Below are 20,750 nucleotides of genomic sequence, written 5' to 3' on the forward strand. Positions count from 1 at the left end.
ATTTTTGACCACATTTTTGAACGTTTTTTTTTCGGTACCGGTTTTACAGCTTAAGAGCTTTGGAACTATCAAAAAATGGTTGTTTGAGGCTGGATTTCAATGAGTCATCACTAGGCAACACTTTCAGCTTATCGGAGAAAATTGTTTTGGACATTTCAGCGATCTACCCTTAATTTTTCGTTTATTGAAAATTAAAAATGCTGGTATGAGACTTGACTTCCTTTATGATCCTTAACCGTTGTTGCCGATCATGTGTTCTCTCCAATGCTTGATTTGAACTTTGTGGACATTATTGACAGTGTTTGCATACTTATCCACCACAAGAACTCAGTAATTCTTTGAATAATCAACGGTTTTGTCAGCTATCAATTTGATAATGACGTATTTTCAAGGAAACTGTGCAAAATTATTTTTTTCTTTTTTTCTTGCATCTTACATATCTCAAAAACGCGTAAATTTTAAATTTTGAAAAAAATAGGTCGGATAGTACTTTTTACAGGCAACAAAATGCTGTCAAAATTTTCAATATCAAATAACTAGTTAACGAGCTATTAGCAAATGAAAGTGTCCCATTTCTAAAAGAACTAAGCTTTAATCCTTTAGAGATGAAACAAAATGAACATAAAAAGTAGATGCAGAACTTTCAAACTAACTATTTATTGATTTATATTTCATTATCTACAGGTTTACTTAAACTAACACATACATACATATTTTTATTGAACCAACTGGATATGACTGTCTTATTTCCACAAAAGAGAGCAACTTTAGTCTTTATTTAATTATTTTATCAATGAAAACAATTATGAAGGACAACATTCTACCACCCAACCGGAATCTCGAAACGCTCGATAATCCTATCGAGCAGCTTCATAAGCGGATCAAAATATTTGAACATTGCCGCCGCTGATATCTGATCGGTACCGGTTAGTGTCCTTAAAACCACGGTCCAATGTTGTGATGCTCCAGGTTGTAAGGCCGCTTTCAAAAGTTTCCCCGCCCGTTTGGATCCGTAAAGATCGCAACGATGCAAGGGCATCGGTAAATCAGCGTCCTGGTCCAGCTTTCCGTAGACCGATTTCCTGCAGAGTCCTTCCAATATCTGGAAGCTCAGCAAGTTCGCTAGAAAGTATCGCACATAGGGTGTATTATCCGGGAAGTGATACTTTGCGGCTGCATCAAACAGATGGGTACGATCGATTCGAGATGGTGCTCGTACTCCTTGCTCCCTTTGCAGCAGGCTCCAGAAGTAGTTGTTGGCGTCCTGCTCGAAGTCTACCGACCCTTCAAAAAGATCCCATCGGTAGCGATCCATAACATAGGAAAACGGAAGTGCCGGAATACGGATGAGCGCCATTTTCATTAGCAGCGCGTAGTCCATCGTATTGATAGTTTCTTCTTTTTCTGGAGCCAGAAGGGAGGAATTTAGTAAACCCAATCTGAAAATTCAAGGAAATTTGAAATTTGTTTTAGTTTCAAATTAAACGGGTTTACCTGCAAAGGTGTAAAGGGCTCATTGCAGCCAAGTGCATCGTGTCCCCTATACTTTCATGGAAAGCAGTATTGGTACCACCCTAGAAAAATAGAAAGATGTTATTGGTCCAAATAACTTTAAAAAAATTATAGTAGGCTTAATTATCATACTAATGTTTACGGAGTTTTGGTAGCTTTAAAAACTTTCTTGGCCTATAGGCATACACACCTGAAAAATCGTCGGTTGTTGAGAGGCTAACATGTAATACTCGATATGTCCCATTTCATGCATAACCACATAAAAGTCATTCAACGGGTTTCCTGCACATGCAATCATTCTAAAAGCAATAAATACTTGTATTATTTTCAAGGTTTAACCTGATCATTATTCAATCATTCACCTGAAGTCCCCCTCTTCGTACATATTGGCAGCCGTTCCGTGGCATTTGGACACGTTCTCATTCCTCTCGAATACGCTCCTTTCCCAGAACGATTTCGTCATCATCGGGAGTCCCATAGAGGAGTAGAAATCTTCAGCCCGTTTGACCAGCTCTTTTCCGGTCCAGTTGGCCGCCCGAAACATCGCCTCTATGTCAACCGAATGTGGTACCAGATTCGAGGAGTAAACTTCCCAATTTTGGCTCCACATATCCCCTAGCAAATGGGCAGGAATAACACCACCCTCGTCGAACTGATTCATTCTAGGAAATCGATTTCGAACATAATGTCTGACAACGGCATGCAGTTTCTGGTAGAGTGGCTTAGCTTGCTTCCAAAGGCGGTCCACAAGCTCTCGTAAGTTCGGAATATCCAGTTCTTCCCGCCAAATTTCCCCAATATCTTTGTATCCAGCACGTTGGGCTCCCAAATTCATTAGATTCATTAACATCTGGTAGGATTCCTTGATCGGTGGTCCAACGGCCAACCTCCATGACTGCCACGCCCAGCTGAGAATCGCTTCTTGATTCGTTGAGCAGGTTTTTGCATCGGTTAGCTGCTGTATCATTCCTGTAACATTGAATATTTTATAAACCTTGATATTTCTTAACCGAGTTTTAACAAAATGTTACCAGTTTTCATGACCTCCTCCAAATCTGGTTCGCCGTACAAACATTTGTTAGATTTGGCGAATTTCGGTGAAGCATTTTTACCGATTTTCCTATTGTCGGCAATAGGGTACCGGAACGAGGTGCTGTCCCAAAGTAAACCGTTTCCGGTACAGGGATCGTACGATTCGTCGATACAGATCTGAGCTCCCGTATAGATTCCTTGCATGAAGCCCAGCAGTTGAGCGATTTCACTGGTGAGAAATTTTTTTTATTTATTTAATTTTTGAAAAATTTAATAATAAATAAATCAATCATTTACTGTCTATAATAAATTGATAAAAGTCAGAATATTTGTGGTATATAAATGCTAAAATGTAAAATTTTCCTTTGATAAGTACACTTAATTAACTTGAAAGTATAAAGGCCGGGCGTGTTTCCCGTTGTGACTTTTCCTTGACCTTTCTATTTCTTACTCACTCAATGATCCTTCGTCGACGAACTGCACAAAAATCTTTGCAAAAAGTATACAGTACAACATTTTAAAAATGAAAATGTGGCGACTTCTACAGTTTACCATATCCTAAATCCCCTATAACTAGTCGCAAGCAAGGTAGTGGCAACCCAGCAAAAATTATGGACGCAAAAGGACTTCGTTCTCTTTTTCGTGCCTTCAACAACAAGAATTCACTGAGCCAACGGGATGTCTTGAAAAAGAATTGTTCTTCTTGTTTCAGCACTTGGGCAGTGGAACTTGGAATACTTTGTTTTCTATCTTAACAACCTATTTATAGGAAAACCATTCCTATGGATACATATTTCGTTGTTTTTTAATGTGTATGTTGTTATTTGTCCCATCGATTGCTACGATGAGACAAATCTCAACACTCCTCCTTAACATACACATTCGCAGTCTTACTTCGGCGGCTCCTCCTGAAGAAGGGGCTGCTTCTCTTTAACGCACGCACCGGACCTCATTCGTCGCCTTCATTGCAAGACGTTCTCGCCCCTGTTGCAGCTCGACGACCTTACTTCTGGCTTCCGGCTCGACGATCTACAAGTGGCTCAGCCCGTCGATCTTCCAGGATTTCTGTCTCGACAACCTCCAACTGGCCTCCATGTACGACGACCCTCCAATTGGCTTCTGGTCTGACCTTTGTCCCATCGATTGCTACGATGGGACAAATTTCAACAGTTCTCACCAGTACATTGAAAAAACTTCGAAAAAAGTTGACAAGTGCCGAAAGAAGAGTCCCAGAATACACTGAGGGTCAGATTTCGACATTTAAATCCAAATACCACTGGATGATAAAACATTATTCCGGAAAATGTTTTGTTATGGACGACGAAAGTTACTTCGCTCTTTCGAAGACGCATATCCCCGGAAACGATCGATACTATTCCAAGGATAGTTCTACTACATAAAATCCAAGTTCAAACATAAGTTTGAACAGAACGTTATGGTATACATCGCCATTTCCGAGAGAGCTATTTCTAAGCCATGGTTCAAGCCGTCTGGTTTGGCTATCAATCAAGATGTGTACCAGAATTAATCTTTGAAGAAAATTGTGGTGCTGTTTCTACACAAACATCATGAAGATGGGCAATATGTGTTTTTTTTTCGGATAAAGCGTCATCGCGTTATGCCAAAAAACACAATCCTTCATGAATACCAATTCACTCCCATTTGTACCCAAGAACCACAACCCGAAAAATCTGCCTCAGTGTCGCCGAATTGAAAAAAGTTTCGGTATTTGTTACCGATTCACTCCTATCTTAGCAAAATCGGCAACATTTCATCGTCCGTTGCATGTTTTTCTGTTTAGTTTATATTTTATTTAGTAGTTTTGGCTCACTCAAATTCATTCAAGAAGCTTATTATTTATTTGATTTCGCTCGAGTTTGAAAAAGAGTTGTTTTTGACATTTCTTACGCACACTTGCTGAGCGTATACAGATGAGACGGGACAATTAACCTCAAAAACTCTCGGTACAAAAAAAAAACGGGCAGCCGGTCGTCACACATGGTCATTTTTGAGGTTGATTGTCCCAAAACTGAAAAATGTTGGTTAAACAACGTGCACAATATCACGAACACTATCAGCGGCAAAAACAGGACTATACCGAAAATTATACCAGTCGTCGACTATGCCAGTTATTCCTAAGGGCATCTGTATTCGTGGTCTATTCTTGGGTCTAATTTATACAAGAATTGAACCAAAGTAATTAGATCCGATCCAATGAGAAAACTGGCAACTGCACTCGTGTTCCATTAACTGTCAAACGGTTTAGAACTGCGTCAAATTGGATCCAAATCTCATCTGTTTTGGATCAATCCTTATACCAGCTCTAAAAAAAGTTGGGTTAAAACTGGTATAATAGATCACCAGTGCGGTTGCTCGGGTCGGAATTTGGGTCTAAACCGGCTGTTTGGACCACGGATACAGGTGCTCTAAGTAGCTGTTTCTACTATGCCATACCGGAACTGCTCAACGGCGGAAGATAAACTCTGAGAGAGGAATCTACGGGCAACCCTTAAAGGGTTCCTAGGGGTCTGGAAAAATGAAGACGGAGACTGTTGTCGGGTCTTGGAAGTGAAACACCTCGCAAAAAAGTTGGACGGTGTCCTAACCAAAAAAAAAATGAGTGTGAAGTGATCGGCACATGTCGTAGTGCAGGGATTTTGGAGCATCCCCAACTGCTTCGAAAAGCGCTCCACTGCTTCCAGGCGCTTTGTCGGATTTTGGAACCCGGCCACACTCGGTAGAAGCTCGCTAATACAGCTTCCGTTGTAAAGCTCCAACCCTACACCACTGGAAACAAAGCCACGTGGTAGAGCTACCGGACACTATAAAACATCATTGAACGTTCCTGAAAGTTGATACGGGTCCCACCCCTGTGGAACTGATTCAACTGTAAACAACGAATCGGCTCCACTTTGAAGAATCCGTGCTGTGATCCCGAAGATTTTCCTGGTCAGCACCAAAATGCAGGAAGAAGAATTGCGCAGCCCTAGACGACACGACCGTGAGCTTGTCTGGCTGCTCCCAAAGACTTGGACGGGTGGAGTTTCAACACACTGGTACGTCAAATAAAAGTAAAATGATTCCTAATTTTGTTAACGTCTAAATAACTTTTAAGTGAGTCCCTAGTATTTTGTTTTGGTCGTTGAATGTTCCACTTTGTTAAGACTAGCGATTGCTCGTCCCAATTCTCCCCAAACCGTTAGGAGCGACCCTGAGAGCACTTAAGTACCGTTTGAGTTAGCTGGTAGTTACGGCCATGTCCTTAACTTTCAAACTTTGAGCTCATTTGTGTACAAAAATGATTGGAGAGCCAAAAACGGCAAACAATGATTGGTAGAATCAAGAGATGTATTCACAAAGTTTACATGAAGGTCGTACAACGCTCTTAGAGATATCTGACTAGAACGCCAGATGTTTCGGAGACTCACAAATACAAATTGGGCTTTTCTGATCCGGTTTTGATGTCTTTCTTGGTACCACCATCAAGCGTAATCTAGCTACCAAGCTTTCCCAGTGCTCGCGATGAGCCCATCGCCCGAGAACTATCGCGGTAGAACTAAAGACGGATACTAACTAACAAAAAATCCCTTTGTGAACTCGCGAATTATTGCAGATCATGTAGAGATCGTTGAAGGAAGATTTATAGAACGCAGGAATAACTGGTACGTGCTGAAGATGAGAAATAAGCCAGCAGATCGTGGCCTAGAGGATAGCACCCTTGTCTTCTAAGCCAACGTTCATGAGATCGAATTCCGGTCGTGGCATAACCTGGCACACATAGTTGTAGTGCTTGTAGTCACCGATCTTTGACATCGCGTCCATTTTGACCGGTATTTTTCATCGGATCAGCACGGACGAAAAAGTGCGTGTATTCGCTCCAAAATTTTCCAATAAACTGATCTATCTCCTCGTTTCGCGCTTCGAGAGTGTGGAAGAGACAGAGATTATTCAGTCTCTTTTTTCCCATTCAATTACACGTGGTGCGCGATGAACTTGCTCTTTGGTACGAAATAAGGGTTTCCATTTGAGCGAGTGGGATGCCACTAGCATTTCATGCATTGCCCAAAAATGTTCATTATGCTTTTTGTTTACGCTTAAAGCATATCACTCAATTGTTTTCCAAATTTTAACTAGAAAAGAAATACAATTCTGCACACCCATTAAAACTAACCAATGCAATGTTAATATTTTTATTTTTATTTCTGCTGAGTAAATCTAGTATCCTACAATAGTATGATTAAGGTTGGCGGTTTTAGCATTAGTGAAATGCTAGCCGTGTATACCTTGGAATTGTACGCCTCAAAATTATGCAGTACATCTATGTGGATGGATCTTTTCAAGGAAACTTAGATTGCACTTGGAGCTCCCACCTAAATATGGGTGTGCTCGTAGTGCTACCGGTAAACAACTGCAACAGGGGTGTCAAGTAGCATAGCAAAGTAAAAATAATAACGCGGGATAATACCACTATAGATCAACTTAATGGTCACAGTAGACTCTCTCTGCAACAGGAAAAAAAAGATCAGAAATAAAGTTCAGGTTAGATCACTTGCCAAATTGACTAAACTTGGAAACGGCACCTCAATTTTAGTTGGCCGTTATCCTCATCGAAGCAAGCGGCTGAATTTATGAAATGCGGCTCCCGCCAACTAAGTCCTAAGTCCAGTTTCAACCTGAAAACACGGACTAGAACTTGGAATGTTTTGACCCTCTCCTAGCCAGGTAAGCTGGCTCAACTTGCTAGAGAAGCTAGCCGCCTCAAGCTAGACATATTGGGACTTAGCGAGGTCCGTTGGTATAACACTGGAGAACACAAGACACAGTCCGGCAAGTCCTGCTATATTCTGGTATACGAGAAGAACACGCTACTCGGAAACGAGGAGTTGGTTTCCTATTGGGCCGCAGGTCCATGTGGCCCTCATAAGATAGGAATCAATAAACGAAAGAATAATCGTAGAAGGAACAGTTTTACAGTCAACTGAAAAAAGAGAAATTTCGAAGGGTGACATTCAAATCCATTTGGGCGACTTCAACGCAAAGATTGGCTCCGATAATCAGGACATTGAGTGCATCATGGGGCGCCATGGTCTAGGACATAGGTCGGCAACCTGCGGCTCGCGAGCCGCATGAGGCTCTTCGGATGTATAACTGCGGCTCTTTAGCTCAATGTGTGAAAATTTTGAAAATCCTCGAAATTTTCTAGAGTAAACGGACGCAACATAAGTTCCTTCAATTCAGATATTTCCCAGGATTCAAGAAGAAACCAAAAAAACTATAAATAGAACAAACTAACAGTAGGGGAGAGTGGGGATACTTAATCCCCTTTTCTTATTTTCACCATATCTTTTTGGAAAAATTTAGCAACTCGCCGTCCTGACAGCTTGTAACTTCAAGTTTCTATGCTCCAAAAATTAGAACGATACTTGAACCCGTTGATAAACTAGAAGCATTTTCGTGGGAGTAAAAAAATTGCGATTTTTCTGAAGTTAGGGGAGACTTGATCCCCTATTGAAGGAGACTTGATCTTTTATTCAGGAAGCCCTAATCCGTGTATAAAAATCAAACAAAACCCCAAGATAGAATGTTAATTGACTATTTCGGTCATGTTTGTTCTCATTTCACAATTTATAGCAGACATAAGAAGAAAATTCTATAACTTTGTCTCAACGCTAACAACATTGCATACTTAAAGCGCTATTTTTTATAATTTAGAAAAAATTAATTATTTTTGCTTTTTTCTTCAGACAATTGTTTGATAAATATTAGTTTTTGGATAAATATTAGTAATTTCGTAATCAGCAATCATAACGATCAATTCAGAAGAAGAATATGCCGTTTGGAAGGGGGAACAATTGTACCCAATTCTAGGGGATCAATTGTACCCATAATCAACATTTTAGAAAACTTTTTCTGAAAAAAGTTGAGAGTTTTCCATTGCTTTGAAAATATGGCATTATGAAGTTCATTTTACGCTCGAACTATTGATACATTGGAACAAATATTTTCTTCATAGTTTTCCCATGTAAGGAACATTTTAAAGTGATGAAAAAAGATCTTCAAGTTACATTTTGTGAAATTTTTCAAACAAAGTTCAATTACTCAAACAATTATTTTGTTAATAATTTTTAAACTGCAAGCATTGTTATTTTGCTCATTTTGGCACATTTTTCTAGAACATTTGATCAATTGTAAGACATTCCAGTTTCGAGATATAGCTAAGGAATCAAGTATCCCCAGGGATCAAGTATCCTCATTTTCCCCTATCTTGTCAGATTGCAACCAAGTTGAGATTTAGAAATCAGTTACCGTTTTTCATAAAAGTCTGATATAGCATTTTGAAGCCTGGAGAAATTTTTCTTCGCTGACACGGGAAGTTTTCCGTTGAATTTGATTTTCTGTTTTAATCGGATAAAAACAGAGCATTTTATAATCATCAAATAAAGTCCTCACTGTTAAGATTATGAAATTGAGTTTGTTTTTATGAATTGAATATTTAAAAAAAAAGATTTACCACCGTTCTGATCAAATATGAACATCAAATGATGATTTTAATAATGCTTTGAATACTGATCATAATTGTTTTGTGCATTAGAATTTTTTATCTTAAAACATTTTGTTTTTAAATTTTCAAATATTGAATTCCATCTCTGAATGTTCCTTTTCAAATCCATGAAAAAAATCAAGTTCTCCGTTCTAATTTTGAACATGAGTCCAAGAGAATTTTTTTTCAAGTTTGTTAAAAAATAGTTTAGTAAACCGGGAGCTGAGTGCTGGTCTAATTTTAGAATTTCATGTATAATATGAATATTTTTAGGAATTTATTCGAAGGGGAAACTTTATTTGTTAAAGAAGCATTTTCTGCCATAAACTTTAATATATCTTCTTACAACTTTTACATCTTTTTTTTTAATTTCTAAACCTCATTCCCAATTCTGCAGTTATTTTTAAAACGTCATGGCTGTTCTAAAAGTTGATTTTGATTTCTAGGTTTTTATAAGAATTTTGGTTTTGATTTGTTCTATGAAGTGATGATCAAAATAACGCCAAAAAACTAAAATTTGAGTTTAAAAAAGCAGTTCGTTGAAAAATGAAAAACAGCGAAGCAAAGCCTAAGTTAGATGTATATTATTATGTAAGATTTATTATTGTTATGGAAGATCCGAAATAGCTATCAAAACTTTCATTGGACCCCAGCATATTTCTACATCATCGGTTGAATCTATTCTTGACGATTCCAAAAATCCAAAATACACTGAAATACTGCAAATCTGCCAAGAATTAAAAGTATTTTAAAAATATTTTCTGACTGTTTGAAATATTTTAAATTGTTTTATTTAAAATATTGAAAAATTAGAATAAACTATTCACACAACGAATCTTATATCATTAAAATTGGTTAACATTTTTGGCCAGGAAACCGCCAACAAATTTCTATAATGTTTAACATTACAAATTCGCAAGTGAAAACTGAGAACTCATTCAACAAATTATAATATCTGTTTTAAAAAATCAAATAGATTAAATTCCAAATCACTAATTGTATAAAAATTTAAAATATGAATTTGTTATAAGAATTCATAGAAACTTTGACAGAAGGATCAATCTGAATCCATGATATATTTGAGACTCAGAGGTTATTATTTTTAAGATTCCATTAGTATGGAGAAGAAACAACTTGGAAGGGTGTCAATTTTGAACAGAATTGAGAATTTATACTTAAATTTTTGTTATCGAAAAATCTAATTTTTGAAACCTTTTTTTTTTATTTTTTCAGAAATCAAAATGAAAACTAGAGAGATGAATCGAAATGCTTGTAATGAAAAAAATTTAAAAGAAATTTTATAACCACATTTTATAAACCACAGCTCGCAACCGATTGTTAAATTTTGTCAAATTAGGACTTATTTTTATCAATCCGTAAAATGAACATTTATGAATTAAAGTTTATTGGTTTATTTTAATTCTTAGGCACGAAAAATATTTATCTATTTAAAATGATAGTTTTATGCACATAACAAACAAATGAATCTCAATGGATTTTAACGAATGTTCAAAACCAAAAAAAAAAAAATTGAAGGCTTATTTGTAGAATCTGAAGAATAAAATAATAGTGACAAACCCTCGTATAGTTTTTTTTATATTAATTTATATCTTGTGGTATGCATTTTTATGAAATAAAATTTTCAATGCTTCTTAGGAAAGAATTACACCAAAGTTTAAAATGATAAATTTTATCAGGTCACAATGATAAATCGCCAAAATTTCAACGTTACTAAGCTGTATCCGTTATGAAAATGTATTGATTCAGAAGAATGAAAATCGCTTCCGTTTGCCAATAAAACAACGAAAATCTGTGGCGTTGTGAAAAAAGATAATAAAACTGAGTTAACAACAGGATGTAATGTATCTTAGCGATCACCATTATTTGTAGTAAGGATAAAATGAATTGTGGCTCTTTGAAACTTGGACATTTCCTTAATTTGCAATTTTTGGCTCTTCTGTCTCAAAAGGTTGCCGACCGCTGGTCTAGGACAGATGACGCAGACATTGCATGATTGCATCTGATCATCACCTCGTCCTTGGTGAGATACGACTGAGAGTTGCGTGTGTCGATATGTCTACCGGTTAGAGAAACTATAGGTGAAAAGGGCATACGTTGAACAGCTAGAATTCCGAGTCTCGGAACTGCCGACAGACGGAACAGTCGAAGAACAGTGGTGTGGAATCAAAAATGCCTTTATTACGACGAGCCATGGTACTCTCGGTAAAATTTGTAGAAAAAGAAATGAGTGGATGTCGGATGAAACTTGGAGGATGGTCGATGATCGGAGAAAGGCGAAAGTCGGAATTGAGCAGGCATGTACCGGGTCAGCCAAAGTAGTCGCCCGCTTACGATATGCGGAGCTGGAAAAGGCATTTAAACGAGCGCTTGTAGACGAGACAAGACAGCCTGGATCAACTCCCTAGCCGTAAGTGGAGAAGGAGTTGCCGCCATTGGATATATCCGATTACTTGACATTTTTCGCCGCCTTAGTGGCACAAAGACTAATACAAGAATGCCACTGAAAGACCGAGCAGGTCAGCTGTTGACAGATCGAACAGATCAGCTGAAGCGTTGAACTGAGAATTTTGAACAACTCTTCCGAGCCACAAATAGCGATGGCGAACAGAACCCGCAGCTCGAAGCGCCAACAGTAAGTCGCATTAATGGCATCAACTCGGAAGCGACCTCGCTGGCTGAAATAGAAGCGGCAATCAAGGTCATGAATTTCAACATAGCGTCTGGAATCGATTGCATTCCTGCTAAGATGCTCAAAGCCGACCCAGCCATGTCAGCACAAATGTTGCACCGTCTTTTCGCTAACATTTGGGGTACTGCAACATTCTGGCCGACTGGGTGCAGGGTGTCCTTGTAAAGGTCCCGAAGAAAGGAGACTTGAATAGTAGCCTGCAGTAACTGGCGTGGCATAACTTTGATCTGTACAACCCTCAAAGTACTCTGCCAAGTGATCCTGAACAGGATCCAGGAGAAAATTGACGCTACATTCCGACGGAAACAAGCTGGATTCCGATCCGGACGGATGTGTGGACCACATCACAACGCTACGATTAATACTGTTACAAATCAACAAATTCCAGGACTCTCTTCTGCTGATGTTCGTTGATTTCGAAAAAGCATTCGACCGACTGAACCACGAAAACATCTGGGCTGCACTTAGACGAGGAGGGGTCCCAGAGAAACTAGTCCATCTCATCGAAGCACAGTACGAGGCATTTTCGTGCAAGGTCTTGCACGGCGGTGTCTTGTCCGATCCAAACACAACAAGACATGCAGAGCAAACTCCACGACCTCACCGAAAGCCCTAAGGCAGGAGGTCTCAAAATCGATGTCGGAAAGACCAAGTCGATAGAAACCAACACAGTAAATCCTTCCAATTTCATGGTAGCAAGTTAAGAAAGTGGAGTGCTTCCAGTATCTTGGTAGCCAGATAACGCCTGATGGTGGTACCAAGAAAGACATCGAAACCCGGATCAGAAAGGCCCGATTTGCGGTTCTCCGGAACATGTGGCGGTCACGCCAGATCTCTTTACGAAGGAAAATCCGAATCTTCAACTCAATTGTCAAATCCGCATTGTTGAACGGGTGTTAATCTTGGTGTCTATCAAAGGGCGCAAGAAATCGAGATTCGGGAACGTAAGTGGAGATGGATTGGGCACAAGCTGCGAAGAGCTGAGAACGAAATTTACAGAGAGGCGCTTGAATGGAATCCAGAAGGACTTTGAAGGAGAGGCAGACCCAGAAACTCGTGGTGGCGAAGCCTAGCCACTGAAATCCGAACTGTAGACGAGAATCTTGACTGGGACCAAGTGAAGGCGCTCTCTTCGGATCGTCAATAGTGGAAGTCTCTCACGCCCATGCGCCGGAGAATCGACGCGGGACCATTAAGTGAGTGCATATCCGAAAAGGCATTATTCCGCGAGATGTAACATCATAAATCAAAATGGAGAACAGTGAAGTTCCCAGTTTAATGTCATGGGGAAAATCAGAATAATTGCTGAATTTGGCCGATTCAACTGCCCTAGTTTAACTGATACACTGCATTGGGTTATGTAAGAGTCGGTGTATAATATACCCTTTCATGCTAACGAATTCTTTTTGCCCTCTTCAGGTATCAAATACCTTTTGCCTTTCCGTATCCTGGATTTTATACCAACACTCAGATTCCTTCAGGGCAGTCTTTGCAGATCTTTTTTTAAAACCAGGTCCACACAACACCGCTGCACTACTAACATTATGGATAGTTAAACTTGATGTTAAATACCTGTCACAAAATATGTTTATCCAATCCCTGTTCTAAGTTTGGAACTTATTAGTTTTAAACTTTAGTGATACATCGAAGCAATCACGAAAAACCTCAAATGTATCGAGGCAATCCATGATTTGAACTTCAAGCACATGGAGTGAAAATTTGTTCAGTTCAATGTTAGTCTTTAAATAAATCAGATCAATAAAAAGTATTCTCTAAGACGTAACATTTTTGGCGACGAGGATTCGAACGAATCTATAGCTAGTCCTTCGAAATGGGAGGAGATTCCAACCATGGTCAAACCGGTTCCAATCAACGCCAAGCAGCCAGTTCCAGCCAAGGCCAAGCCGACATCCAGCTGGCAATCCTACGGTTGCTCGAACGTCTGACAAACCAGCAGCAGCCTCAGCAACAGACTCCGGAACAAATCCTGGAATCCCTTTCGTCAAACATTTCCGAATTCGTTTACGATCAGGAAAACGGATTGACGTTCCAGCGGTGGTTTTCCCGGTATCAAGATCTGTTCGAGAACGACGCACGGCAGTTGGACGATGCAGCGAAGGTCCGATTGCTGCTCCGCAAGTTGGACACTCTATCCCACAGCCGCTATCTCAACTATATTCTGCCTGCACTTCCCAAGGACATCGATTTCCGAGAAACGGTATCAACTTTGAAGAAAATTTTCGGCAGTCAGGTTTCCAAGTTCCGAAAGCGCTTCCAGTGTCTCCAGATTGTCAAAAACGATATGGATGACATCATCGATTACGGCGGAAAGGTGAACCGTGCATGCGAGGATTTCGAGTTCCAGAATCTCACTCTGGACCACTTCAAGTGTTTGGTATTCGTCAGCGGTCTGGAATCGGCGAAACACGCTGATATACGAGCCAGGTTGCTGACCAAAATGGAGAATGAAACAAACGAAGCCCCAGCCACTCTTCAGTCGCTTATTGACGAGTTTCAACGCCTCGCCAATCTGAAGGAAGACACGTCGATGATTGAACATCAATCAAGCTTCAAATCATCCGTTCACGCCGTCAGAAACACGAAAAGTGCAACGAGTGCGTCGCAGCAAAATTCTCCGAAGCTACCCAAGTCACCGTGCTGGCAGTGCGGTCAAATGCACTTTGTGAAAGTGTGCCCATTCAACAACCATCTTTGCCAGAATTGTAACCGCACCGGCCAAAAGGAAGGTTACTGTTCTTGTAATCACAAAAGCACCGCCAACATCACAAGCACAGTCCAACACAACGATGGCAAGAAGCGTTCCAGAAGGAAGAAGCGTTCCAGCGCCGAAACCAGAGGGGTGTTCATCATCAACCAAGTAGAACATCGTGCAAGCCGCAGGAAATTTGCTTCAGTTCTTGTCAACGGACAGCCAGTGTCACTCCAGATTGATTCTGCCAGTGATATTTCCATCATTTCCTCAAAAGTGTGGGAACAAATCGGCAAGCCTACCATGAAGCCTTCTTCGAGTCAAGCCACAAATGCATCTGGTCAACCGCTAACCCTCCTTGGCGAATTCAACTGCGAGGTAACAATCAACGGCCAAACCCAGCAAGCAAGGTGTTTCGTGACGTAGGTTTCCGGTTTGAACCTGATCGGCATTGAATGGCTAGACCTTTTCGATCTATGGTCTATTCCGTTTAAATCGATCTGCAATCAAATCGCAATATTTTCACCGGAAAGAATCGACAAGGAAATCAAACAGATGATGGTCCAGCACAAGCAACTGTTCAGCGGCACCCTTGGTCATTTCAATCGCTCTAAAGTTCATCTTTACCTGAAACCAAACCCCAAACCGGTATTCTGTCCTCGACGTCCAGTTCCATTCAATTCAATTCCGCTAGTCGACACCGAACTAACCCGTCTCCAGAATCTGGGAATCATCTCACCAATAGAATTCTCGGAGTGGGCAGCGCCGATTGTAGTAGTGAAGAAACCGGACGGCAGAGTACGAATCTGTGCTGACTATTCGACGGGACTCAACGACGCATTAGAAGCCAACCATTATCCATTGCCAGTACCAGAAGAAATTTTTGCGCAGCTGGCCGGCAGTCAAGTCTTCAGTGTCATAGATTTATCGGATGTCTATTTGCAGCTGGAAGTCACCGACGAGTCGAAAAATCTCCTCACCATCAACACTCATCGAGGACTTTTTCGATTCAACCGTCTCGCTCCGGGAGTCAAATCCGCACCAGGGGCTTTTCAATCAATCATCGACGGTGTAGTAGCTGACATTCCTGGTGTGCGCCCTTTCATCGACGATGTTATCATCCACGGCAAGAGTTGGGAAGAGCATTCGAAATCCTTACAACTCTTATTTCGCAAATTCGAGGACTGCGGTTTCCGGCTCAAAATTGAAAAATGCAAGTTTTTCCAAACCGAAATCCGTTATCTAGGCCACATCGTTGATACAAAGGGTATCCGTCCCGATCCGGCGAAGATCAAGTCCATCGCCAACATTCCTGCGCCAAAGAACGTTTCCGAGCTCCGTTCGTTCCTTGGTGCTGTTAATTATTACGGCAAATTTGTCAAGCAAATCCACGACTTACGGCATCCCATGGACCAGCTGTTGCGCAAAGACGTGAAGTGGGAATGGAATTCCGAATGTCAACAATCATTCGACAAATTCAAGCAAATTCTAAATTCCAACCTGTTGCTGACACACTACGATCCCAAGTTGCCTATCGTCGTAGCAGCCGATGCATCAAAGACGGGAATTGGTGCCGTAATTTTTCACAAATTTCCGAACGGTTCTTTAAAAGCGATTCAACATGCATCCCGATCCCTCTCAACTGCAGAGCAAGCCTACGGTCAACCTGAGAAGGAAGCACTAGCGCTTATGTATGCTGTAACCAAATTCCACAAGATGCTTTTAGGAAGAAGGTTCACTCTTCAAACCGACCACAAACCTCTGTTGTCGATTTTCGGTTCGAAGAAAGGCATTCCTCTCCACACCGCCAACCGGTTGCAGTGATGGGCGCTGATATTATTGAACTACGACTTCGAAATTCAATACATTTCTACGAACGAGTTTGGTTGTGCTGATATGTTGTCTCGACTCATCGACAGCAGCATCCGTCCGGAAGAGGATTACGTCATCGCAGCGATAGCCTTGGAAGAAGACATGGTAAGCATCCTACAAACAAACATTGATGCAGTTCCAGTATCGTTCAAAGCACTCCGTGACGCCTCAAGCAAATGCAACACACTCAAACAGGTGATCCGACACATCAACGAAGGTTGGCCAGCTTCATCACAACTCGTCAGCGAGCCGGTCAAACCGTTCTTCCAACGTCGTGAATCTCTAAGTGTGATCAACGGATGTGTGATGTTCCAAGAAAGAGTGGTCGTTCCGCATACTTACCGCAAACGATTACTCAACCAATTTCATCAAGGACATCCTGGTGTGGTCCGAATGAAAGCTGTAGCCCGCAGTTTCGTCTACTGGCCGGGAGTCGATGGCGAAATCGAAAACTTCGTTAAACGGTGTACCCATTGCGCCATCGCAGCCAAAGCTCCAACGAAGGTGAAATTGGAATCATGGCCCATTCCGGAGAAGCCCTGGTGTCGAATCCATATCGACTATGCAGGACCAGTTGACGGTGTCTACTTTTTCGTAGCTGTGGATTCCAGTTCCAAGTGGCCAGAGGTGATTGCAACCAAATCGACAACGGCGATCTCAACCATCAAGCTTCTTAGGCAGATGTTCGCTACATTTGGAATCCCTGAAACGATTGTGAGCGACAACGGAACCCAATTTACGAGTTTTGAGTTTCAAACATTCTGTCAGCAGTCCGGCATCGAACACATCCGGACGGCGCCATTCCATCCACAATCAAATGGGTTGGCAGAACGTTTTGTGGACTCTCTCAAGCGTAGCCTGAAGAAGATTCGATCGGGGGGAGAAACTCTCGAGGATGCACTTCGAACGTTCTTGACTGTTTATCGCTCGACACCAACTGAAGATGGACAGTCACCAGCACAGAGGATGATGGGAAGACCGATGCGAACCGTATCATCACTTCTACTTCCTCCGAAGCCAACTCGTGTGAGGCCCAGCTCCGTGATGAACCGCCAAACTGAAACATTCAACCGAAAACATGGTGCCATCTCCAAACAGTTCAAGCCCGGTGACACAGTTTATGCGCAGGTACATCACAAGAACTCTTGGTCCTGGAAAGCCGGGGTGGTCATCGAGCGGATTGGCAATGTGAATTACAACGTTCAGCTTCAAGAATCCCAACGTCTCATCAGGTCCCATGCCAATCAGCTCCGCACACGCCCTTCCGAAGAGGTGGAATCCAAAACCGAATCTCCGTTATCAATTTTCCTGGATGGTTTTGGTCTTCAAATTTCGCAGCCTCCACGACCTGTACCTCAAGCCGATGAATCAGTGCCGGAACCGGAAGATGGTGCAGAACCCCACTTCAATTCATCTCTTCTAACAGACGATGAATCGCTCAAGTCGGATGAAGGTGAAACCAAAGTTCCGGAAGAGGTTCCAGCACGACCAAAACGTCTCCTGCGGCTACCATCCAAGCTCGAAGGGTACTGGATGTTTTAGAGGGGGAGAAATGATACATCGAAGCAATCACGAAAAACCTCAAATGTATCGAGGCAATCCATGATTTGAACTTCAAGCACATGGAGTGAAAATTTGTTCAGTTCAATGTTAGTCTTTAAATAAATCAGATCAATAAAAAGTATTCTCTAAGACGTAACATTTAGTTTTCACGTGGCAATTCTATTTATGAAAACGCACTGACCCAGATTTTGAAAATAATTGGAACAAAAAACTTAAGTTGACCACATTCCTGTTTGGGCTTTTTGAATTACTGTTAATGGCGTAGGATTACCCGATTTCCTCGTCGGTATTCCGAGGCGACCGACACAACAGATGCAGCGCTCGCTCAAAGCTGGCATTGAAGTCTCTATGTTGAAACCCCCGGCTACAGGTCGACCGCTCCCAGTGGGCTTTCCGCACCGATAGATGGATTATTTTCTCCACCGTTTCCGGCTGCGTTGGTCGAGTGCTGTGGGTGAAATGAAAAAAAAAAAAAACAGCAGATTGATTGTGATTAACTGTTGTCGCTGTTGCGTTGCCAGGATGGATGTCCTGAGGATATTTTCAGGGACCGTAAAATATGTGTTTTAACGTAAACAGGAAAAAAACAAATACCTCGAATCCCAGGCGTACTGGGCAGCCTCATGGTTCAGCTGTTTCAATTCCTGATTCATCTGGTTGAACCAAGCGATTGCCGGACTACTGTCTACAGGATTGAGACATGATGAAATATATTATTAAATATTCCTTAAAATTCATTTCGTAATTCACTAGTATTGAGCCTTTCATATTTCATCACAAATCATTTAACGATCTTCATTTAATTTCACATTTTCTCCGTTTTTTGACAATCTTTACACTTCATAAACACTTTTTTTTTAACTTTATAAAACTACCTTCATCGCCAATTTGTAATCCATATGATAATCCAACCGCAACATTGAGAAATAACAAAATTAAACTCATCTCACTCCGACGATGAACTGCGAGCACCGGAATGTCGTATCATCACCGGTGAACTGAAAGCCGGACCATTTGGGCCGATGGTTTTTATTTGGGCGCTCCAGAAATGACCATCGGGCGCAAATGCGCATTTCAACCACACTGATATCTAGCCAATTGCATTGGTAACAACAGATTGTTGGAAATCCATCAAATCCCCACCTGGGGGATTCGGTTAGGATGAATTTTCACTGCTTTGGAAAATGTGAAATCTGCACAGCATTTTCAACAGCTGAAGCTCAGAATGAACAATGAAGTTTCACGAGGTTCGGACCGTTTTGTTACCAAATTTCGAAAAAATCAGGCCGTTGTCCCCAACAGAATAGTTCATGCTTCTTAGTCTTAAAAACCTCTGATGCAGATGAATATTTGTTACCTGTACAATTTATCTTTTTAACTCCTTTTAACAGCTGATATTACAGAACAAATCTTGGGACAGAAAAAGTGCTTAGGAAAACAACTGTCAAATTGACCTGTATGCTCGAATCCGCTGTTGTCTGTAATGTGCAGGACTTTTGAAGTTTTGCTGTGCGTTCGAAACGGCTTTATCGTGGGTTTTTTGTGAATTTAGGCATCCTTTCTTCTTTGTTTCTATAACTTTTTCGTTAAAATAACAAGCGCCGATGTGGTCTAGCGGATAGGCTGGTGCGAGTCTGGTTTTGGTATGCCAGGCGCACTGGGTTCGATTCCCGGTATCGGCAAGAAAATTTTTGGGTTCGAATCCCATAAGTGGCCGACAGGTACACCCATAGAAGAGGTTGCAAAAATCCAATGCCTATTTAGCAAATCTCTGTGCCGATAATGCGCTGAAATGTGCACTGTGCCGAAGACGGTATGTTTGAAAAACCGTAACTGGCACAAGGACTCGGCTCCCAACCAAAATGATGACCACTACATTCAAGCGAAACAAGAAAAAATGTTATGGGATTTCCTTCCTATTCGATAATTCATCCCAGAAACAAGAAAATAAAAAATAAAACCACAGCGCTATAGTGAGAATCGAACTCAAATCACCAATTGTATCGTCTTGCCAGTCCGACATTCTAAACAGTGTACTATCCGAGCTTCATGCATGACGAGGTATATTTGTCATAGGCTTTCTGTTATCGATCAATCACAAAGAAAACGTACAACGGCGGCTTCCCGGCGTTTGGCCTCCTTTCAATGCATTCCTTTGTCTTAAGATGGAAACGGGAAAGGGAACGGGAGTGAAGGCAAAGGGAAACCCATTGAATGAGAACTGTGCTTTGCTTACTGCCTGCTATTACATACACACGCTACATATACACAGCTGCTAAAGCCGGGCAGCTTGGCCGGTGTTGTTTGCCGGTGAATTGAAGGAATGTTTTTGTTGTTGCTTTTGCTACATACACACGCACAGCTTAAACGTGTTTGCTGGTGGATTGAATTAGAAGGATGTTTTTGTTGTTGCTTTTGCTACATTCACACGCACAGTGCTCGGTTCGCTGGCTGCCTGGTGTTGGCCGGTATTTATTTCCATCCTTCTTCGGCTTGTGATGCGATGGGGAGGGACGCGAAAACGTTTTTGTTTTGTTTCATTCAGACATACGCAATTCGGTTGCGCTGGGAGGTTAATGCCGGTGGGCGCAAATCGAATCAGTGCCGGTCGCGTTATCTTCTTGTACCAATGATGCTATGAAATTGACTACACGCCATTGGCACATAGGCTGAAGTTTGGGTGTAAGATGTGTTTTCTCATATATCTGACTATATAATAAGAATGTTCGGGCTTGTGATATAGCTCAATTGGCAAGTCTGTTGTCTCTTGAGCCGATGTCCACGAGTTCGAGCCCAAGAGTTAATATCGA

The 20,750-nt window shown here is 41.3% G+C and overlaps 1 protein-coding gene across 1 annotated transcript; it reads right to left on the reverse strand.

The window, feature by feature from the left end:
* Window positions 1-689: 689 nt before the first annotated feature.
* LOC129746352 (angiotensin-converting enzyme-like) lies at window positions 690-18,932 on the reverse strand. Its single transcript, XM_055739972.1, has 8 exons — window positions 18,816-18,932; window positions 18,535-18,625; window positions 18,212-18,388; window positions 2,544-2,773; window positions 1,875-2,481; window positions 1,703-1,811; window positions 1,495-1,574; window positions 690-1,439 (listed from the first exon to the last, which is right to left on the reverse strand). Exons 1-8 carry the CDS (start codon window positions 18,883-18,885, stop codon window positions 821-823), a joined length of 1,983 nt encoding a protein of 660 aa, XP_055595947.1. The 5' UTR covers window positions 18,886-18,932; the 3' UTR covers window positions 690-820.
* Window positions 18,933-20,750: the final 1,818 nt, after the last annotated feature.

This window comes from Uranotaenia lowii, chromosome 2 (assembly GCF_029784155.1).
Source record: "Uranotaenia lowii strain MFRU-FL chromosome 2, ASM2978415v1, whole genome shotgun sequence".
NCBI classification, from domain to species: Eukaryota; Metazoa; Arthropoda; class Insecta; order Diptera; family Culicidae; genus Uranotaenia; species Uranotaenia lowii.